The 21,093-nt window shown below is 40.8% G+C and overlaps 1 protein-coding gene across 4 annotated transcripts in view; it reads right to left on the reverse strand.

Moving 5' to 3' along the window:
• Positions 1-21,093, reverse strand: part of LOC149453956 (NACHT, LRR and PYD domains-containing protein 3-like) — a 66,145-nt gene that overhangs the window by 31,080 nt on the left and 13,972 nt on the right. For all 4 annotated transcript variants that reach the window (XR_016314408.1, XM_089688028.1, XM_089688029.1 and 1 more), the window contains one exon: positions 13,692-13,869. Coding sequence is in view for 3 of the 4 variants with exons in the window: in XM_089688028.1 (XP_089544154.1) it covers positions 13,692-13,869 (178 nt within the window). In the remaining variant the exon portion in view is untranslated. The remainder of the gene's footprint in view (positions 1-13,691; positions 13,870-21,093) is intronic.

The following is a 21,093-nucleotide window of genomic DNA, read 5'->3' on the forward strand; positions in this document are numbered from 1 at the left end:
AAATATTTCTTTTAATTTAATTTTTAAAAAAATTTTTTATGATTATTTAATCTGTAGGATTATATATATACGTATGCGTCCTTATACGCAGAAGTATATGTATGTTTCCGTTTTGTGTTAATTGTATTTATATAATAATAGGTATGGGCTGTATATTGGCATACATGGTTATGGATCATTAGTTGGTGGTCTATAATTATGTGAGATATGGTCCTTTTTTATATATATATTTTTATTTATTTTTTTATTTATTTTTATATTTTTTAAATAATTAATTAAAATATTATAAAAGGGAATGGGTATTAGGTTGTTTCTGTTTAATATAACCCACATTGCAGGTTGGTACATTATTATATTCTTCCCTGTGTAAATGTGCCTGCTGCAGAATCGATTATATTTTTGCTATGTTTCTCTGGTGCATTATTACACATTCCTCTTTTTTCTGTGTAAATGTGCCCAATATAGATGTAAATCTGGCATCCGTGCATAATAGTCCCCAGTGGTCTTCAGTTTAATGGCTGCAGGAAGTATAGTTGTGATTAGGCTGAATGGAATGGTGATGTGGGTGGTTCCTTCTATCCTGGCCGGGTATATAAAGAGCTATCGTCACTGTGATTGACAGCCCTGATGAAGTCACGTGATATTGTGACGTAACGCGTCGGCGTAAGCGCGGTGACGTATTTCCGGCGTGGCGGCCATCTTGGTACACCTGTTATTCAGCTGTACACCCAACAACACAGATTTATCCTCATCTGAGAGCATGAGGGTCTCATGTGGACTGGCTGCTATGTAAGTGGAATTTTCTACCTACAAGTTTATGTTCCTATGTTCCTATGGTATAAATAAATAAATATACTACACTATGGGAGGATTCCTCTTTTTGTTCTGAGGGATTGATGTTTCACCTATACCTGGAGAAGAGCTTGAGTGGGATTATTGAAATTTGAAAAGCGTTTCTGGAAGGCTGTGGTGCCTGGAGGATCTGTGAGAGGGATCCATTATTGCTCTTTGATCCGCAAGGGTCGAAGGGATGAGGTGAGAGGCTAATCCAGAAGGTGGTTGGATTCACAAGCTCTATCTACACTCAGATACCTGCACGATTTGGTTCACCTGTGGTCACTTTGCAGTATTATTGGAAACACCGTTATCATTTTTGTTCACCTTCAACATTTAATTGGACTTTCTGTGCGTTTAATAAGCAATTATTTCACTTCACATTTTTTATTTCACCTTCAATATTTATAGATTTGTTTTTCTGTGCGTTTAATAAGCCATTATTTCACTTCACATTTGCACGTGTGATATAACTATATGTATGTGTAATTTATGCACATGCGTATAAATTTAAGTTTGTATTTTTATAATTTTTGGGGTGTTTGATGTGATAATTTTTGTTATCATTAAGCACTTATATATTTATTTACATAATATTGTCACTAAATTGATTTATATTATCGGATTCCACATTCACTTTAATTTTGAATGTAGCGCAGCATTTATATGGTTTATATTCACTTGATCACTGGTATATGATTTAATGCTAGCAGCTGTTTGGGGTTCATATATTTAATTTGTATTATTTAAAACACTATATTTGGAGCGCAGGAGGGTCACACCACTATTGCTAATATCATTACCTTTTTCTCCCGCTAGCTCAGAATGGAGGTGTTTAATTTCTTAGAAAATAGGTCTATCAATATAGAGGATATTTTCAGTAAAACTCCACATGAGCCCATAGGTGATTTAAATACACTGTACAGAAGATTGGGTCATGTAATGGAGAAAAAGGTTAGACTATGGTGGGACATGGTCACCCATGAAAAATATCTTAAAGAGAGACTAGTCCCAAGAAGATTAAGGTGGGATGTGCCCATTAGTGATGGTTTGATAGACCAGGAATCAAAAAATGAATGGTTTGACTTTTTTCAGGAAAAGGGTTTAGAATTAATGAGATTTTTATTAAAACGCAAACAGAGAAAATTAAGAATTTTAGAGACACAAATTTTAGAGATTAAAGAAAAAATGGAACCACATAAGGAATCTCCAGAAATGGTCAATCTTGCTAAAAGATTAAATAAAGATTTGGAGAAAGTTGATGTAGAAGTGAAAAATAAAAAGATGAAAAAATATCAAAGGGATATGAATGATTTCAGTAAAGATCAAGTCTTTAAATGGCAATCTTCAGGTGTAGAATCAGAATGTAGTTCAGTTGACACTACTCCCGTTAAAGAAGTACGTGTAGAACCTATGAAGGGACATATGAATGATCATCCTAAAGAAGCTAGAAGTCAGGATAAAGGGAATTCTCAAAAGAATTATCCCAAAGGAGATAAGGGACACCAGACACCATACAATGGATGGAGACCTAAGAATGGTGGTTCGTTTCATAATAAACCACAGGGGAAAAATAATGGACATGGTAAATCCTATCGTCCACCTTATAGACCTTATTATCCCAAACCTAATCATTATTATCAACAGCCTTATGGTCCTCCTTATTTCCCGAGACAGGATGATAGACCATTTTACCCTAGGAGTCCGAGACAGGACAATAGGCCCTACTATCCCAGGAGTCCTAGACAGGATCAATTAGGATGGCAGGGACCACGGTATGAAGGGAGGAGTCCCATCCCGGTTTATAATAGATATGAACCATTGGACTATGATTACCAACAGAGGAATTTTTTAGGGAAGGAGGGTGGGGAGAGAAGTCCCCGGAAAGAAGTATGTGCCAATTCAAGTCCCGGAAGACAAGAGGGTGTAGAGCAGGACGGAAGGTCCAAGCGAAAAAGAGAGTAGTAGGAGAGGGTATTTTTAATATTAGTGGTACTACACTCACCAAGGAAGAAATTCTCGTATTGGATAAGGGATTGAAGTTTGCCCCTCCAAAACCAGCTAACAAATTTGATATTTTTATAGACTTACAGAAATTTATCAGAAAGATTAACATCAAGAAGTATTTTATGGGTCTGTCTAGTACTAAGAATGCGACTAAAAATGCACCAGTTAGTGATATTCAACATACTCGATTAAGGAATAAATCCCTATTTAACCCTCAGATTAGCAATAATTGTCAAATAGAATCTTTTAAAAAAATGGTAAGCCAAGATTTGGAATCCCTTAAACTCCCTAGGTTTTCGGCCTAATATAGACATGCAAAAAGGAATTAAGATGTTAACACAAAGAAATGACATAGTGGTCAGGCCGGCCGATAAGGGAGGGGGTATTGTGGTCATGTCAAAGAATTATTATTTGGAAGAACTGGGTACCCAATTGGGTGATAATAATACCTATGAAGTAATTAAGAAGGACCCCACGATTAAATATAAGAAAGATCTAGAAAGGTTGATTAAAAGAGGATGTGAGAAAGAGTATCTGAGTAAAAAAGAAGCCAGATATCTTGTTCCTGAAATGTGTAGAATTCCCATTATCTATACTATCCCAAAAATCCATAAAAATAGTATTTGCCCTCCGGGACGTCCTATAGTTAATGGGATTGGATCTTTAATGGCACGATTAGGGCAATACGTGGATATGTTTCTCCAACCATTGGTGAGATTGACTAGGTCGTATCTGAGAGATACCAAGCACCTAATCCAATTGTTGGAGAATGTAGATGGTAATGATGTGATCTTGGCAACAGCTGACGTCTCATCGTTATACACGATCATTGGTCATACAGAAGGGATGGAAGCTACGGAATGGGGTTTAAGAAAATATGGAAATCTGAAAAGAGGGCAGAGAAAATATATTTTGGACTGTTTAGAATTTTGTTTAAAACATAATTATTTTTGGCATATGAACACGTTTTATAATCAAATTAAGGGTGTGGCCATGGGAGCCCGTTTTGCTCCCAGTGTGGCAAACATGTTCATGGCACATTGGGAAGAGATGGCAGTTTATTTGAGTCCTCCGAAAGAACTTATTTTGTTTAAAAGATATATAGATGATATCATATTAATATGGAAGGGAAGAGAAGAAGATTTATTATGTTTCTGTGAGAATCTAAATAGGAATGATAAAAATATTGTTCTTACATGGGAACATAGCCGTGAGCGGATTAACTTCCTAGATCTAGATATTAACATCATACAAAACAATATTATCACTAAGACATTCTTTAAGAGTGTTGATAGGAATGGATACATTCCTCGAGACAGTTGCCACTTCCCGCCGTGGTTATTAAACATACCTAAAGGTCAAATGATTAGACTCAGGAGAAACTGTACGATGCAGGAGGACTTTATGAGTCAAGCACAGAATTTAGGTCAGAGGTTTAAAGCCAAAGGTTATCAGCAAGATTCTATTAGTAACACGATCCAAGAAGTTGGGAACACTAATAGAGACGTGTTGCTGGTAGATCGTGAGAAAAATGAGAAACAGAAAGATCAGCTTGTAATATGTTTAGACTTCAATGTCCATTATAAGAAAGTGGAAACTATCTTTAGAAAAAATTGGTCATTATTGAAAGCTGATCCGGCCCTGAAAGAGATAATATCAGATTTCCCCAGTTTCAGATATAGAAAAGCCCCTTCATTAAGAGATAAAATCGTTAAAAACGTTCTTGATCCACCCAATAAAAAGAATGTCACCTTTCTGGATATAAATGGGTTTTTTCCATGTAGAACCTGTTATGCGTGTAAAGCTACAAAAGGCAAGAATAAGAAATTGATGACTTTCTCTTCATCTGTGAGCAAGAAAGAATTTAAAATTGAAGAATGTATTACTTGTAGGACAGAGGGAGTTGTGTACGCGCTGCAATGTAGTTGCGGAATGCAATATATAGGGGGAACTAAACGACCACTTTGGGTCAGGCTCCGGGAACACGTACAAAATATTAAGAAGGGGTTCCCGAAGCATAGCGTCTCTAAGCATTTTGCCAAATGTCACAACAAAGACCCTAGTGAATTAAAATTTTGGGGTATTACAAAATACAAGAGACATTGGCGAGGTAGTCATAAGGTGCGCACTTTGAGCCAATTAGAATCCAAGTGGATTTATAGTATGCATACTTATTTCCCTAATGGTTTGAATATCGAGTTTGATGTAAACTGTTTTATTTCTGATTTCTGAGGCAATTTGAGGTGGTGCTATGGGTATAGATTTTTTATATTTATTTTTATTTTTATTTTTAATTTTGATCATGTAAACTCATGCTTTCAGATAGTATATATATGTGTGAGTTTTTTCGGAGTTGTCCTTTAAGTGCTGGTGAAGGATGTAGTTATCAACTAAAATTAATATTCTCTGTTCTATATATAAAAATTATTTCAAAAATAATTAAAATATTCTTATTAATGAAATATTAAAATATTTCTTTTAATTTAATTTTTAAAAAAATTTTTTATGATTATTTAATCTGTAGGATTATATATATACGTATGCGTCCTTATACGCAGAAGTATATGTATGTTTCCGTTTTGTGTTAATTGTATTTATATAATAATAGGTATGGGCTGTATATTGGCATACATGGTTATGGATCATTAGTTGGTGGTCTATAATTATGTGAGATATGGTCCTTTTTTATATATATATTTTTATTTATTTTTTTATTTATTTTTATATTTTTTAAATAATTAATTAAAATATTATAAAAGGGAATGGGTATTAGGTTGTTTCTGTTTAATATAACCCACATTGCAGGTTGGTACATTATTATATTCTTCCCTGTGTAAATGTGCCTGCTGCAGAATCGATTATATTTTTGCTATGTTTCTCTGGTGCATTATTACACATTCCTCTTTTTTCTGTGTAAATGTGCCCAATATAGATGTAAATCTGGCATCCGTGCATAATAGTCCCCAGTGGTCTTCAGTTTAATGGCTGCAGGAAGTATAGTTGTGATTAGGCTGAATGGAATGGTGATGTGGGTGGTTCCTTCTATCCTGGCCGGGTATATAAAGAGCTATCGTCACTGTGATTGACAGCCCTGATGAAGTCACGTGATATTGTGACGTAACGCGTCGGCGTAAGCGCGGTGACGTATTTCCGGCGTGGCGGCCATCTTGGTACACCTGTTATTCAGCTGTACACCCAACAACACAGATTTATCCTCATCTGAGAGCATGAGGGTCTCATGTGGACTGGCTGCTATGTAAGTGGAATTTTCTACCTACAAGTTTATGTTCCTATGTTCCTATGGTATAAATAAATAAATATACTACACTATGGGAGGATTCCTCTTTTTGTTCTGAGGGATTGATGTTTCACCTATACCTGGAGAAGAGCTTGAGTGGGATTATTGAAATTTGAAAAGCGTTTCTGGAAGGCTGTGGTGCCTGGAGGATCTGTGAGAGGGATCCATTATTGCTCTTTGATCCGCAAGGGTCGAAGGGATGAGGTGAGAGGCTAATCCAGAAGGTGGTTGGATTCACAAGCTCTATCTACACTCAGATACCTGCACGATTTGGTTCACCTGTGGTCACTTTGCAGTATTATTGGAAACACCGTTATCATTTTTGTTCACCTTCAACATTTAATTGGACTTTCTGTGCGTTTAATAAGCAATTATTTCACTTCACATTTTTTATTTCACCTTCAATATTTATAGATTTGTTTTTCTGTGCGTTTAATAAGCCATTATTTCACTTCACATTTGCACGTGTGATATAACTATATGTATGTGTAATTTATGCACATGCGTATAAATTTAAGTTTGTATTTTTATAATTTTTGGGGTGTTTGATGTGATAATTTTTGTTATCATTAAGCACTTATATATTTATTTACATAATATTGTCACTATATTGATTTATATTATCGGATTCCACATTCACTTTAATTTTGAATGTAGCGCAGCATTTATATGGTTTATATTCACTTGATCACTGGTATATGATTTAATGCTAGCAGCTGTTTGGGGTTCATATATTTAATTTGTATTATTTAAAACACTATATTTGGAGCGCAGGAGGGTCACACCACTATGGAGCAGAATACATTTTGGCCTAAATTTATAACCAACTTTGAGTTTACTATATATTTTTTATAGCTGAAAATAAAAAATATTGTTTTTCTTCAAAATTTTTGGCCTTTTTTTGTTTATAGCGTGAAAAATAAAAAGCGCACAGGTGATCAAATACCACCGAAAGAAAGCTCTATTTGTGTGAAAAAAAGGACGTAAATTTCGTTTGGGTGCAGCATTGCATGACCGCGCAATTATCAGTTGAATTAGTGTAGCGCCGAGTAGCAAAAAGAGGCCTGGTCATTAAGGGGGGTAAATCCTCAGCAGCTCAAGTGGTTAAATACTGCAGCACCCGCAAGGCCCCCTCAAGAAGGCACATGTACAGGCCCATCTGAAGTTTGCCATTGAACATCTAAATGATCCAGAGAAGGATTGGGAGAAAGTGCTGTGGTCAGATGAGACCAAAATTGGGCTCTTAGGCAATTAAAATTGCTGTGTTTGGAGGAAGAAAAATGCTGACTATGACAACTGTTGGAGTGAATATTTGGGATGTGGTACACAGATTAGTCCTGTCAATTTAGGAAAGGGGCTCCTATCGACACCTCATTATGTGTATAAAAGACACCTGTCCACAGAATCTTCTTTCTTCCATTCAAACCTCACCATCATGGGCAAGACCAAAGAGCTGTCAAAGGACGTCAGGGACAAAATTGTAGACCTGAACAAGGCTGGAATGGGCTACAAGTCCATCAGCAAGAAGCTTGGTGGGAAGGAGACATCTGTTGGAGTGAATATTTGCAAATGGAAGAAATGCAAAATAACCATCAATAGCCCTCGGTCTGGAGCTCCATGCAAGATTTTGCCTCATGGGGTAAGGATGATCACAAGAAAAGTAAGGAATCAGCCCAGAATTACATGGGAGAAGCTTACAAATGATCTCAAAGCAGTTGGGACCACAGTCACCAAACAAACCATTGAAATCTCGCAGCACCCGCAAGGTCCCCCTCCTCAAGAAGGCACATGTACAGGCCCTTCTGAAGTTTGCCATTGAACATCTAAATGATTCAGAGAAGGATTGGGAGAAAGTGCTGTGGTCAGATGAGACCAAAATTAAGCTCTTTGGCATTCAAATCGCTGTGTTTGGAGGAAGAAAAATGCTGACTATGACTCTGAGAACACCATCCCTTCACTCAAGTACAGAGGTGGAAGCATTATGCTTTGGGGATGTTTCTCTGCTAAAGGTACAGGCCGATGTTGCTACATTGAGGGGCCAATGGAGGGGACCATGTATTGTAAAATCTTGGATGAGAACTTTCTTCCCTCAGCCAGACCACTGAAGATGGATTGTGGATGGGTCGTCCAGCAGAACAATAACCCAAAACATACCACCAGGGCAACAAAAGAGTGGCTCACAAAGAAGCACATTAAGTTAACAGAGTGTCCTAGCCAGTCTCCAAACCTTCATCCTATAGAAAATTTATGGAGGGAGCTGAAACTCCCGAGTTGCCAAGCAGTATATATATATATATATTGAAATATATTGAATATGGCCAAAATTGTAGCATTTCAAATATATGTCAATATATTTAGGAAGAATATTTTTTAAATATACTTCAAATATATTTTTCTTCCATATGGGATGGCACACCAAAAATGTTTTAATGGAAACATGCACCCTGCACAACATCAGCTGAAGCAATTCTGATCTTTAAGAAATGTCGGTGACACTTGCTGCCATGCCAGACAGGAATAGAACAGAGTTCAAATGATAGTAACCACAGATGCAAGCTCTGGTTTCTTTTAGCTCTGGTTAGAGCATTTGGATATTCAGCCTAATGATTTGTGACTATTTATTTTAATGAAAGTGTGAGAAGGTTGAGAACTGCTTAATAGTTAGGTACTGGCCTAGGCTGGGTTGGGAAAGGGTTAAGTCCACTGCTACCTGTGGTATAAATTGGGGGAAGGCCACTTCTTTAACAGTACTGACTGGTATATTCAAGGCTTTAGATATCTTTTTATATCCTCTCTCATCTTTATAAAGTTCCATTACCTTATTACTCAGATCTTTTGACAGTTCTTTTCTGCTCCCCATGCCTCAGTATTTGGCCTGCTCAGTGCATCCATGTAAGAGCTAACAAACTCATTGATTATTTATACACTGACACAAATTGCAAGTTAAAAAGTCAAAGATGTGAGAAATTAAACTTCAATTGGCATTGTAACCCGTGTGTGTCACCTCGTGTGTCTGTACCAAGGCCAAACATTCCAGGGGAGGGAGACTTCTGATCCGGGCTATTTGGGTGATTTCTGTTATCATTATGATTTAAAAAGGAGCCAAACAACTATGTGATAATAAATGGCTTCATATGATCACTATCATTAAATAAAAGTTTTTTGGTATGAACAATCATATTTTCAATATCAATGCCAAAATGTCACCATTTCTGCCAGGGTATGCAAACTTTTAGGCACAACTGTATTTACAATAGGGCTGCATTTAAAGTCTCTGTCATTCCAGCCTTCACTTAGTGGTGTTTATGACAGTCATTGAAACATTTACGACTATGCAGATCGTGGGTTAAAGGATAAGTTCACATTTTCATGCAATCTGATTATGCAATCTGATTGTACAATCTCTGTATACAATTTCCTTTAGATTTTCCAGAACTATGAAATAGGAGGACCTGTCTATCTACCCAATCACTCTGTATCCAATCAGGCAGGCCCTTGCACTACATAGTCAATGGTAAATCTAAAGGAGATTGTACAATCAGATTGTATAGTGTATGTGAACTTTACAGAACCCAGAAGTCTGCTGCTGCCAGACTCATCCACCTTACTAACCGTTCTGTATCAGCCATGCCTCTCTGCCAATCCCTCCACTGGCCTCCACTCAGTGCCCTCCATCCCTCTCTGCCAATCCCTCCACTGGCCTCCACTCGGTGTCCTCCATCCCTCTCTGCCAATCCCTCCACTGGCCTCCACTCAGTGTCCTCCATCCCTCTCTGCCAATCCCTCCACTGGCCTCCACTCAGTGTCCTCCATCCCTCTCTGCCAATCCCTCCACTGGCCTCCACTCAGTGTCCTCCATCCCTCTCTGCCAATCCCTCCACTGGCCTCCACTCAGTGTCCCCCATCCCTCTCTGCCAATCCCTCCACTGGCCTCCACTCAGTGTCCTCCATTCCTCTCTGCCAATCCCTCCACTGGCCTCCACTCAGCGTCCTCCACCCCTCTCTGCCAATCCCTCCACTGGCCTCCACTCAGCATCCTCCACCCCTCTCTGCCAATCTCTCCACTGGCCTCCACTCAGCGACCTCCACCCCTCTCTGCCAATCCCTCCACTGGCCTCCACTCAGCGACCTCCACCCCTCTCTGCCAATCCCTCCACTGGCCTCCACTCAGTGTCCTCCATCCCTCTCTGCCAATCCCTCCACTGGCCTCCACTCAGTGTCCTCCATCCCTCTCTGCCAATCCCTCCACTGGCCTCCACTCAGTGTCCCCCATCCCTCTCTGCCAATCCCTCCACTGGCCTCCACTCAGTGTCCTCCATTCCTCTCTGCCAATCCCTCCACTGGCCTCCACTCAGCGTCCTCCACCCCTCTCTGCCAATCCCTCCACTGGCCTCCACTCAGCATCCTCCACCCCTCTCTGCCAATCTCTCCACTGGCCTCCACTCAGCGACCTCCACCCCTCTCTGCCAATCCCTCCACTGGCCTCCACTCAGCGACCTCCACCCCTCTCTGCCAATCCCTCCACTGGCCTCCACTCAGTGTCATCCATCCCTCTCTGCCAATCCCTCCACTGGCCTCCACTCAGTGTCCTCCATCCCTCTCTGCCAATCCCTCCACTTAGTGTCCTCCATCCCTCTCTGCCAATCCCTCCACTCGCTTCCCATTGCCCAATGGATAAAATTCAAAACATTAACAATAACATATAAAGCCATTTATAACTCTGCCCCAAATTACATCACCAATCATCTACAAATATCACCCAAACCGAACTCTCCGCTCCTCGCACGACCTCCTGCTCTATAGCTCCCTCGTCTCCTCCTCCCATGCTCATCTCCAGAACTTCTCCAGAGCTTCCCCCATCCTCTGGAACTCTCTACCCCAATTTATCAGACTATCGCCTACTCTGCTCGCTTTTAGGCGATCTCTGAAAACCTCTCTCTTCAGGGAAGCCTATCCTACCCTCAGCTAATAATGGAATCTTCTACTCTTCCAACCAATCCATCCCCCACAGTTACTACCTTTTGTACCACTAGCCCCCTCCCTCTTAGATTGTAAGCTCCCAGGATCAGGGCCCTCCTATCCCTCTTGTATTGAACTGTATTGTTGCTGTATTGTCTCCCGTTATATTGTAAAGCGCTGAGCAAACTGTTGGTGCTATAAAAATCCTGTACAATAATAATACTATATATATCCTGTATGACAATAATAATAAAGAACACAATTCTCCTGTTTTCAGTACTACAGTTATCCACATAGGCTGTTATCTGTTCACTCAGCACACTATGCCAAATGAATGATCTATGCATGAAAGTTAAGGAAGAAAAATAAAAATCAATGTTTGTGTATTTAGTGAGAACAGTGATCACTGATTGATTGCTTTTCTTTTAATATCCGTGCACCTGGCAGTGGGTGGGAGGTAGGAGGGTAGTTGATGCAGGATGTGTGCTAATGAAGTCAGCTGGTCTACTCCTTCCTGTGTCATGAAATGAGATAAAGGTGAGTAGAAAAAATTGAAAGCTTTTGAATTTCTACAAAAGATGTACATTAAAGCTATTGGTACATAGAGGAGCTGGAATTTACAAAAAACAATGTGAACAAAGGTGAACTTATCCTTTAACCCCTCACCCTCCAGAGGGTTTCCCCCCCTTCCTGACTAGGCCATTTTTTGCATTTCAGAGCTGCGTTATTTAACTAACAATTGCGCAGTCATGCAACACTGCACCCAAATGAAATTTACGTCCTTCTTCCCACAAATAGAGCTTTCTTTCACTGGTATTTGATTGCCTGTGTGGTTTTTATTTTTTGTGCTATAAACAAGAAAAGATCGACCATTTTGAGAAAAAAAATATATTTTTGACTTTTTGCTATTAAACATGTCCAGTAAAAAAAAAATTAAAAATCAAATTTCATCATAAATTTAGACCAAAATGTATTCCGTGACCTGTCTTTGCTACAAAAAATCCCAATACGTGTAAATGAGTTGGTTTACGTGAAAGTTATAGCATTTACAAATGGCGGTATATATACTGGGATTTTTTTTCTACTAGTAATAGTGGCTATCAGTGACTTAAAGCGTGACTGCGGCGGGCATTCTGACACTGGGGGGGAAACTGACTTGGTGTCACTGACATTCCCAGTGACACCAATACAATGATCAGTACTAATAAAAAGCACCACTGACACTGTACTAATGGCACTGGGCAGGAAGGGGTTAACATGTGGGGCAATCAAAGGGTTAACTGTGTGCTGTGTACTGTGCCACTGTGTGCTGTGTTTGTGCTTTATACTGTAAGCACACTGCTTTGTATGGCTCTGCTATGCAGAGCCATACAAAGCAGTGTGCGGGAGTTGACAGGAGAGATCTGTGTTTATATGCAGGTCTCTCTCTCGTCGAAGATACTCGGTGATCACTGGGTGCCGGTGAGAAATCACTGTCCAGGACCCGGTGATTGACAGCCAAGGCCACGAATGGCGGTGCGTGATTTTGCGCACCCGTGCCGCCCTGTAGCAGTATTTCTGCTATAGGGCGGCATGGAAACGGTTAAGCAGGTAGCCATTGTTGTAGTTTGGGGGGGTTAATCTTCTCTGTGGACTTTAAAAGTTGGCAGATTTAAATCTAATTTTAAATCTATACGTTTGATATAACTGTAACAGTTTAGACTTGTGAATTTTGGAAAATGGAGGGTGGCACTGCGCTTTGTATGAATCCAGATTCACCTTACTCAGTTTGAGCTCATTATTATCACAATCTTCAATGTGCAGTATGTTTCATTAACAGGGATCAAAAGGACAGGAAATGAGGAACTGAGGCAATCTATGCATTGGGGAAAGAGCAAAACTTTTTAGTAGAAGTTTCCTCAATCTTGCCCTGGTTTTAAAAGTTCAAGTGTTCCAGTGAAAATAAAAAAAATATAAAAGTCAGCAGCTACAAACTGTATCTGCTGACTTTTAAAAAACGGACACTCACCTGTCCCTCGATCCCGCGGTGTCCCCCCGCAGCCAGTTTCACCGGCCACCCTGTGTTCCTGGCGCCGGTATCTTCAGTGTGGGGACCTGGCTGTGACAGTTTGCGGCTTCACAGCCGGGTACCAACTGAGCATGCGCGAGTAAATGGCCCCGCAGTCTTCTGGGACCTGTCAGGTGTCCCAAAAGACTACAGGGAGGGGGGAGGACAACTTTAGCTTCTGGCCGCCTAGGTGATCTCAGCAGAAGTGGGAGTGCGTACCTGTCAATTTCGGGTACCCGCTTCCCAAAGGTGCCTTAACGGGGAGCGGGGACCAGTCCTTAAAGCAAAACTTCCCCTTTTAGGTGGAGCTCTGCTTTAAGGGAATGAGGCACAATAGAGTCAAAGGTAGCAATAAAATCCAGGCAGAGTTTCCAAGTCTACCAAAGTCTGTGCGTCGTATAGATGTGACAAAAAATTTTGTCGGAGGTGTGACCAATTGAAGAAGATTTTTGGTGTTTTCTCCAGAAACAAATCCTGAATTTGCTCCCGTAATAACTGCTACAACATTTTATAAAGATTTTGTCTGCACACATAGTGTACTCTTACCTTGAGTATTGAGCTCATCCAGAACTGCCAATAGGTGAGGCCGAAGATGGTCTTTCGGTAGCGAACAGAGGCATTCCCAGAATCCAATCACAGCTTTTCTTCCCAATTTTGAAATATCTTCTAACAAGTGGTTAGCAAAGGAAGTATCCCCTAGGTCATTTTTGATTGACAAATAGATCTTAAATAGAGATATTATACTGATTATAATATAATATGTTGGATATATTGTTTATATTTCTGTGGTTGCAACAATATTGCTTCAATTTCTAAAGTTATAACAATGTAACTCAAACTGTTAACATCTGTCCCAGACATAGATTACATAGTATCCATTAGAACCACCTATTTTGATAAACTTTCACACTATAACTTTATACAGGGTTCACGTTAAACTCCAGGTGTCAGGAATGGACTTGCCAATAATAGTGGGACTCACCTGCCTTGTGGGCTGCAGTACCAGGGCTGGCCAGCGGGTGCTCTCAGCAATCAGAGACTCACCCCTGCAGTCAGCCAAACACCTGAAGCTGATTGCAGGGGTTGCATTTAAGGAATGGCCAGACTCACAGTCAGGGCCTTGGTGTGTGTTTTTCCATGGGCCCCTGTACCTTGTATCCTGTATTCCTGTTCCTGTCTGACTTGCGCTGCCCGTGAGTTACTGAACCCAGCTTGTGACCCCGACCACTCTGCCACCTGTTCCTGGTACTCCGTTTGCCCGTTTGCTACTGACCCGGCCTGCCTGACTACTCTTGCATTGTATGTATTGTTATCTGTGGGTGGTTTGGTTTGTTTGCACTGTGTTTTGTATTGTTAGTCTTAATAAACTATATTGTTTATAACATATCTGAAGCCTGCGTTTCCCTGTGTCAGTCCACACACCTCTGATCATACCCTGATTCCTGACACCAGGCAATCATACAAATACACAGATGAAATACATACTGCATATGGGAGCAGTTTTTTTTTATGTATTGTAAATTTCACAGGACTAAAAAGCTGTTTGATAATTTTCATCTAATTTCCATGTATTTTTGTGTGCTGAAAACAAATAAAATATTGAAAAAACTCCTAGACGTCATGATTTGCCATGTAATGCAAAGTTGTCTTCAAATTTATAATTTTTTTTACATTTTTGGTATTTTTTTTATATTATGGGTTTTTAACCAAATTTAAAGTCCAAATTACTATTAATTAATTCACATAAGCGCATTTAAGATATAAAATGCCAAAAAAACCTTAAAGGGGTTGTCCGAGTTATGTAAAAAAAAATATAGCACTGTAAATCTGATGGTCAGCAATATATACATAAGCTAAGCAAGTTTTAGGGAAAAAAAATTCTATTTCCTCATTTCCCTAGTTCTCTTCTGGCCCTTTGTTGTTGTTTGCAGGTAAACAATCTCTGCCCCTCCTCCCCTGCAAAGGGGATGAATACAAGTGCTGCTCTGAGTGACATGTCTGACTACTGGGATACTCAGCAGCATGCTGTATGTGTAAGCCTTAGCCCTGAGTCTGTGCTTCTAATGGTAGAAGGGGTTAATCTTTCCTGAAGAATCCAGTGGGTGGGATACAAAATACCCTTGTTTTCTGTGTCTATGGGACAGTCGAGACCAACAAAATTACTGGACCAAGAAGAGTTGGCAGCCGAGGGTGCTAACAGTCGGTGAAAAAAATGTCCTCCAAGAAACTTTGGTACCTTCCCATAAAGTTCTTCCACCACCTCTCCACATAAAATTGGGATTGATGAAGGATTTGTAAAATCACTTCCAAGAGATGGAGAATGCTTCAAATACTTGGTCACCAAGTTTCCAGGCCTGTCCAGGCAAAATTGAAGGAAGGTGTGTTCGTTGGACCAGACATTAGAAGGCTTATAGTTGATCAAGAGTTTGTCAATACCATGACGGATCCTCAAAAAGAAGGGTGGATTGCATTTGAAGAAGTCGTACAGAAATTTTTAGGCAATAACAAAGATCCTCACTACAGAAAGATCGTCGGACGAATGCTGAAAGCATTTCAAGCTTTAGGTCGCCTGATGAGTTTGAAAATGCATTTCCTCCAGTCCCACCTTGACTACTTTCCTGAACATTTGGGAGCTGTGAGTGAGGAACAAGGTGAACGATTCCACCAAGACATTAAAGAGATGGAAAGGCGATACCAGGGAAAATGGAGCATTACAATGATGGCAGACTACTGTTGGATGCTTCAGAGAGACATTCCAGATGCTACTCACAAGCGTAAATGCACCAAGAGGAGCCTCACAGGGAAGAAGAATCGAGTTTAGTGTGTGTAGGTGAGCTCATTTCAGTTCAAAAAAGGATTTTCATGAAAAAATTGTAATAAAACTTTAATTTTCTAAGTCTATTTCCATTTATTTTGAGGTATTGCCTTATTTAACATAGTTACCTAAATTGTCAGGAAACGTGATGTCCTATGACAAAATGGAGGTCATTTTCAGATTCAGTGCACCAAAACACATAAAGATTACGTGGAATAACCAAAACAGCTCTGGAAAAAATTTTTTTGCAGACCTGTGTTTTTATTAAGGGCCGAAGCCCAATTTTTGAAAACAGTACACGTATTCAACAGGAATAGAATGTGTATATAAGACATGGAAAGAATAAAACAGTAGAATGATCAAAGGCTATCATCAATACAAAAGAAAAGAGAAAACAACAAAGAAAAAGAAAAAGCAACATACAGAAAGGCACAATCACATATGAACAGCATGGGTGTTAGGGATCCGGGTATGACCAGAAATGTGTGGGAACACAGGCGTAGTCAGGGCTGGAGAGGTGGAATGGTCAGGCAGGCCGTTAGGTACTGTACAGGGCATGGGGTCTAAGTCCCAGTCTGCTTATTCACCAGGGCCCCTGATGGTGGGGATGGACTTGGAGCAGACTGAGACCAGGTCGCGACCCCTGAGTACGTCCGGCAATGGTAAAGAGCGTCCTCAGAGGTGTGCGGGGAAAGGAGCCTGACGTGAAGAGGCTGGCAGACCTGGTAACAGGGACAGATCCGTGCGGGTTGGATGGATGGATCGTCTAGGTAGCGTCAGGCGTAGTCAGGCAGGCCAGGCCAGCAACGTGCGGGCAGCGAGGTACCGGAGGAGCAGGCAGAGAATAGTCAGGGTCACAAGCCGTGTTCAGTAACTCACGGGCAGCGCGGTACAGAGGATCAGGCAGAAGGATGGTCAGGCAAGCCAGGGGTTAAACAGGAGACGGTCAGCAGAGGTCAGGATCAATGCAGGGTCAGCAACTAGGCAGATAGGCAGGAACACAGGATACCAAGTACAGGGACTCATGGCAAACAATACACCAAGGCACTGACTGCAGGTCTGGCCATTCCTTAACCATTTCAATACCGTGCAATTTTACCCCTTCCTGCCCAGGCCATTTTTCAGGTTTCAGCGCTCTCACACTTTGAATGACAATTGCGCAGTCATACAACATTGTACCCAAACTAAAATTTTATCATTTTCTTCACACAACTAGAGCTTTCTTTTGGTGGTATTTAATCACCGCTGGGGTTTTTATTTTTTGCTAAATTAACAAAAAAAGACCAAACATTTTGAAAAAAAACCACATTTTTCTTTGTTTCTGTTATAAAAGTTTACAAACAAATAATTGTTCTTCATAAATTTAGGCCGAGATGTATTCTGCTACATGTCTTTGGTGAAAATAACCCAAATTAGGATGTATTATTTAGTTTGTAGGAAAGTTATAGAGTTCACAAACTATGGTATAGATCTGAATATTGATCAATCCTGAAGTACTGACAGCCAATCTAATTTCTTGAGGTCTAAGAATGTCAGAACAGTACAGATATCCCCCAAATGACCCCTTTTTGCAGAGTAGACAGTCCGACGTACTTTATAAGAGGCATGGCGAGTTTTTTGAAGTTGTATTTTTTTGTCATAATTTTTCGGAAAATTAAAAAATTAAAAAAATTATTTTCACTATTTTTTTTTTACATACTGTCACCAGTGCAGTACAGCGTCATCATATAACTGGCATGGCGGTGAACAGGGACACTGACTGGTGACAGTATGAAAAAAAATATATATATATATTTTTTTTTTAATTTTTTTATTATTTTTAATTTTTTATTACATTTTTTCATATTTTTCATATTTTACTATGACCAAAGTAGTACAATGTTACCATAGTAACATTGTACTACTTTGGGGAAGTGATCAGTATTTATTTATTTTTTTTACACAATTTGCTTATAGCAAAGAATTACTTTGCTATAAGCAAGCATTTACCTGAATGAAATCGATTCATTCAGCTTTTTTTTTTTTTTTTTTTTTTTGTGCTTAGCTGTGATTTGGTCACAGCTAATCACATGACATGTTGTATACAATGGATGGCATGAATGAAGCCATCCATTGTATACAACTGTCATGTGACCTGCTGTGATTGGTCACAGCAGGTCACATGGTACCAGCAACGGAAGCCGGTACTCGGATCTGTCATCGACCGTGTCCGAGGTGCACGGCCGGTGACAGATCGCGCTGCTGCGCCGCTCTGCATTAGCGCAAACTGCGCATGTGTGGGAATGCAGGAACACTTTTGAAGCCGCCAAACGGCCATTGGCCGGGTGGCTAATGGTTAAATACACCTCCTGCAATCAGCCTCAGGTGATGGCTGATTGCAGGAGTGAGCTTCTGGTTGCTGAGAGCACCCGCTGGCCAGCCCTGGTACTGCAGCCCACAAAGCAGGTGAGTCCCACCACCAGTGGTGAATCCATTCCTGACAATGGGATTCAAGAAATATAAAGACATAAGTCGTTATAAGCCTGCATATCGTCAAACAACGAGAAACAAGAATAATAATCGAAGGCAGATCAGATACAACATGAGATGCGGGTCATGTAGGAGAGGATGTGGAGGGGGGGGACAGAGAGAACCTACAAAAAGGGGAGTGGTCCCACACCCCCCAGATAGAATGGAAGTTACCAGATTGGTCACATACCAGAGCCGTGAGGTATTCCATATCCTGTATTTCAGAAATTGCTCCGATAAGATGGTTCTTGGAAGGTGTGTCAGTCGATATCCAAAAACACGGTATTACCCTTCTAGATGCCGTCAAAACATGTAATCCCAATCGTTTAGATGGTTTGGGAATACCCTTAAAGGGCAAGCCCAAGAGGTAGTGTAGTGGATCTAGGGGGAGGGCAACGTTGAGTACCTGCTCCAAAACTTTTTGAACTGTGTTCCAGTATCCCACAATCCATGGGCAAAACCAGTAGATATGAGACAATGTACCCACGCCCTGGGAGCTGTTTTATGTGCCAAAAGATTGGTATTTCTGTATATCCATTCATCTGTGACTAATGAACCTCCAAGTAACAAAGGTTTTGTCACTTCCAGTTTCAGAGTCGTCATTCTTCGGTTATTGTAGCTGAGAATGTAGCACCGTCTTTGCTTGATTAGCTGCAGTGGAGGTTAGGGGAGACATTGGGGGTCTAAGAGACCCTTGATCGGCCAATAAAGAGAACCTTTCACCTGCCGGCGCACAGGTCCAGTACATGTATGTAAACAGAAATTGCACCACACATGTGAGGTTTTGCCGTGAATGTCGAAAAAAGAGACCACTAATTCTAAACTGATAACCTGTGAAGGCTTTTATAACGTCACCCATGAACAATTTGAGGTACTGTAGTTTGTTGCCATTTCACAGGCAAGTGCAAGCCGCTCGCCCGCTTGCCAAATGCGAGGGGAAATCCTTGTGTGGCAAGCACAGATGGAGCGGCTCCAACTGCGCTCCAAGCCTCATTGTGAAGCCGAGTTCCGATTTCCAACTTCTGGTTTCCGACTTCCGGCTTCTTCTTCGGCACTGCCATTACACTGGCAGCGCCGCTGAGGGGACAGGTGCAGGAGAGGTCCGCTCTCCTCCGCTCAGAGGAGACACCAGCTCCTCCGACTCGAGGAGAGGTCCACTCTCCCTCGCCGCGGGGGACACGAGACATATTATTATGTCTCTTTTATATATAATTATATATAAAAGAGACATAATATCATACCTAATATCTAACTATATACAAGGATATAAAAGAAACATAATATTATATATAATTCTGTAAACTAAACTTATAACTTTTAAAAGAGACTTTAGTTTCTAAAGTCTCTTTTTAAAGATGCAGGAGATAAGCAAAAAAAATACAAAATGTTTATTACAGGTTTAAAGCTGTAAAACTCGATATTTTGCTTGCACCCTATTGCTATTGTCAGGGCAGGGGCTGTAGCACGGACAGGTAGGTCTAGTGGCAGGGTAACGCACTGACTGACGACAACCACCACCAACAGACCGAAGTCCCTCAGGACGCAGAGTCTAAGTCCCAGGCTGCCCTTCACCAGGGCCCCTGATGGTGGGGATGGACTTGACGCAGCCAGGAACCAGGTCGCGGCCCCCGAGACACCCCGGCTGCTGTAATGGCTGCCGCCAATGGCGTGTAACTGGTAACAATGACAATAGCGTAGTCAGGCAGGCCGGGTCGACAACAACGGGACAAAACGGTACAGAACAGTAGACAGAGAATCACAGGTCACGGGCCGGGTTCAGAAACGGAAGGTCAGATCGAAGGAAAACACAGAGAATGGTCGAGTCACAAGCCGAGTCAGATACCAGAAGAGTCACGAGAGTATACACAGAGCTGTAGCAAGACAAAGACACAAGACACAAGTGCAAAGAGCATGTGCAGATCCCAGGCTTATATGTACTCAGCCACACCCCTCTGGGGGATGGACCTCAGAGACCTGAAGGCATAAAAGATTCCCACCATGCTCAGCAGAAATCCAAGATGGATGCCAGCACATGGAGTAACATAACCTCTGGGAAAAGGTAGGACCTTGACAGCTATTAGGCTATTGCTATTATGTTTAAATTGACATAATAAAGCTATGTTATAATTGCAGTTTTTTATATTTTGGACTCTTTATTCTAAAGAAAAATGTAATTTCATAAGCTTTAAGGGGGCGTGATTGGGGGCAGGGCTGGGGGCGGGGTTGGGGGACGGGTCAGGGATGGGATTGGAGGTGGACCTGGGCAAGGGTGGGTGGGGCAACTGGTGGAGAGTAAGGTTTGTGCGTGGCTAGTAGGTCTAGACTCGAAATTTTAAGCCCTGGGTTAAACTATTTACAGGTCACAAAACATGAAAATTCTTAGCAATTGTGTAACAGAGCAAAGGGAGGAATTGATGAAATTTAGAAGAAAGGAGTTGTGTAATCTATGGTGTTATCTGAATTTATATTATGATCATATTTTCAGTCTGAAATGTATGTGTTAAGATTTTTATCGGATAAAGATATATAAAATGTAGAAAAAAAAGAAAAGGGAGAACTGAGGACTAAAATATATACAATTAAAACTGACCACAAACCATTACGTTTCCCATTATTGTAGGGTTG

This window comes from Staurois parvus, unplaced genomic scaffold (assembly GCF_062004578.1).
Source record: "Staurois parvus isolate SC_StPar_1 unplaced genomic scaffold, SC_StPar_1.0 ptg000444l, whole genome shotgun sequence".
Taxonomy (NCBI): domain Eukaryota; kingdom Metazoa; phylum Chordata; class Amphibia; order Anura; family Ranidae; genus Staurois; species Staurois parvus.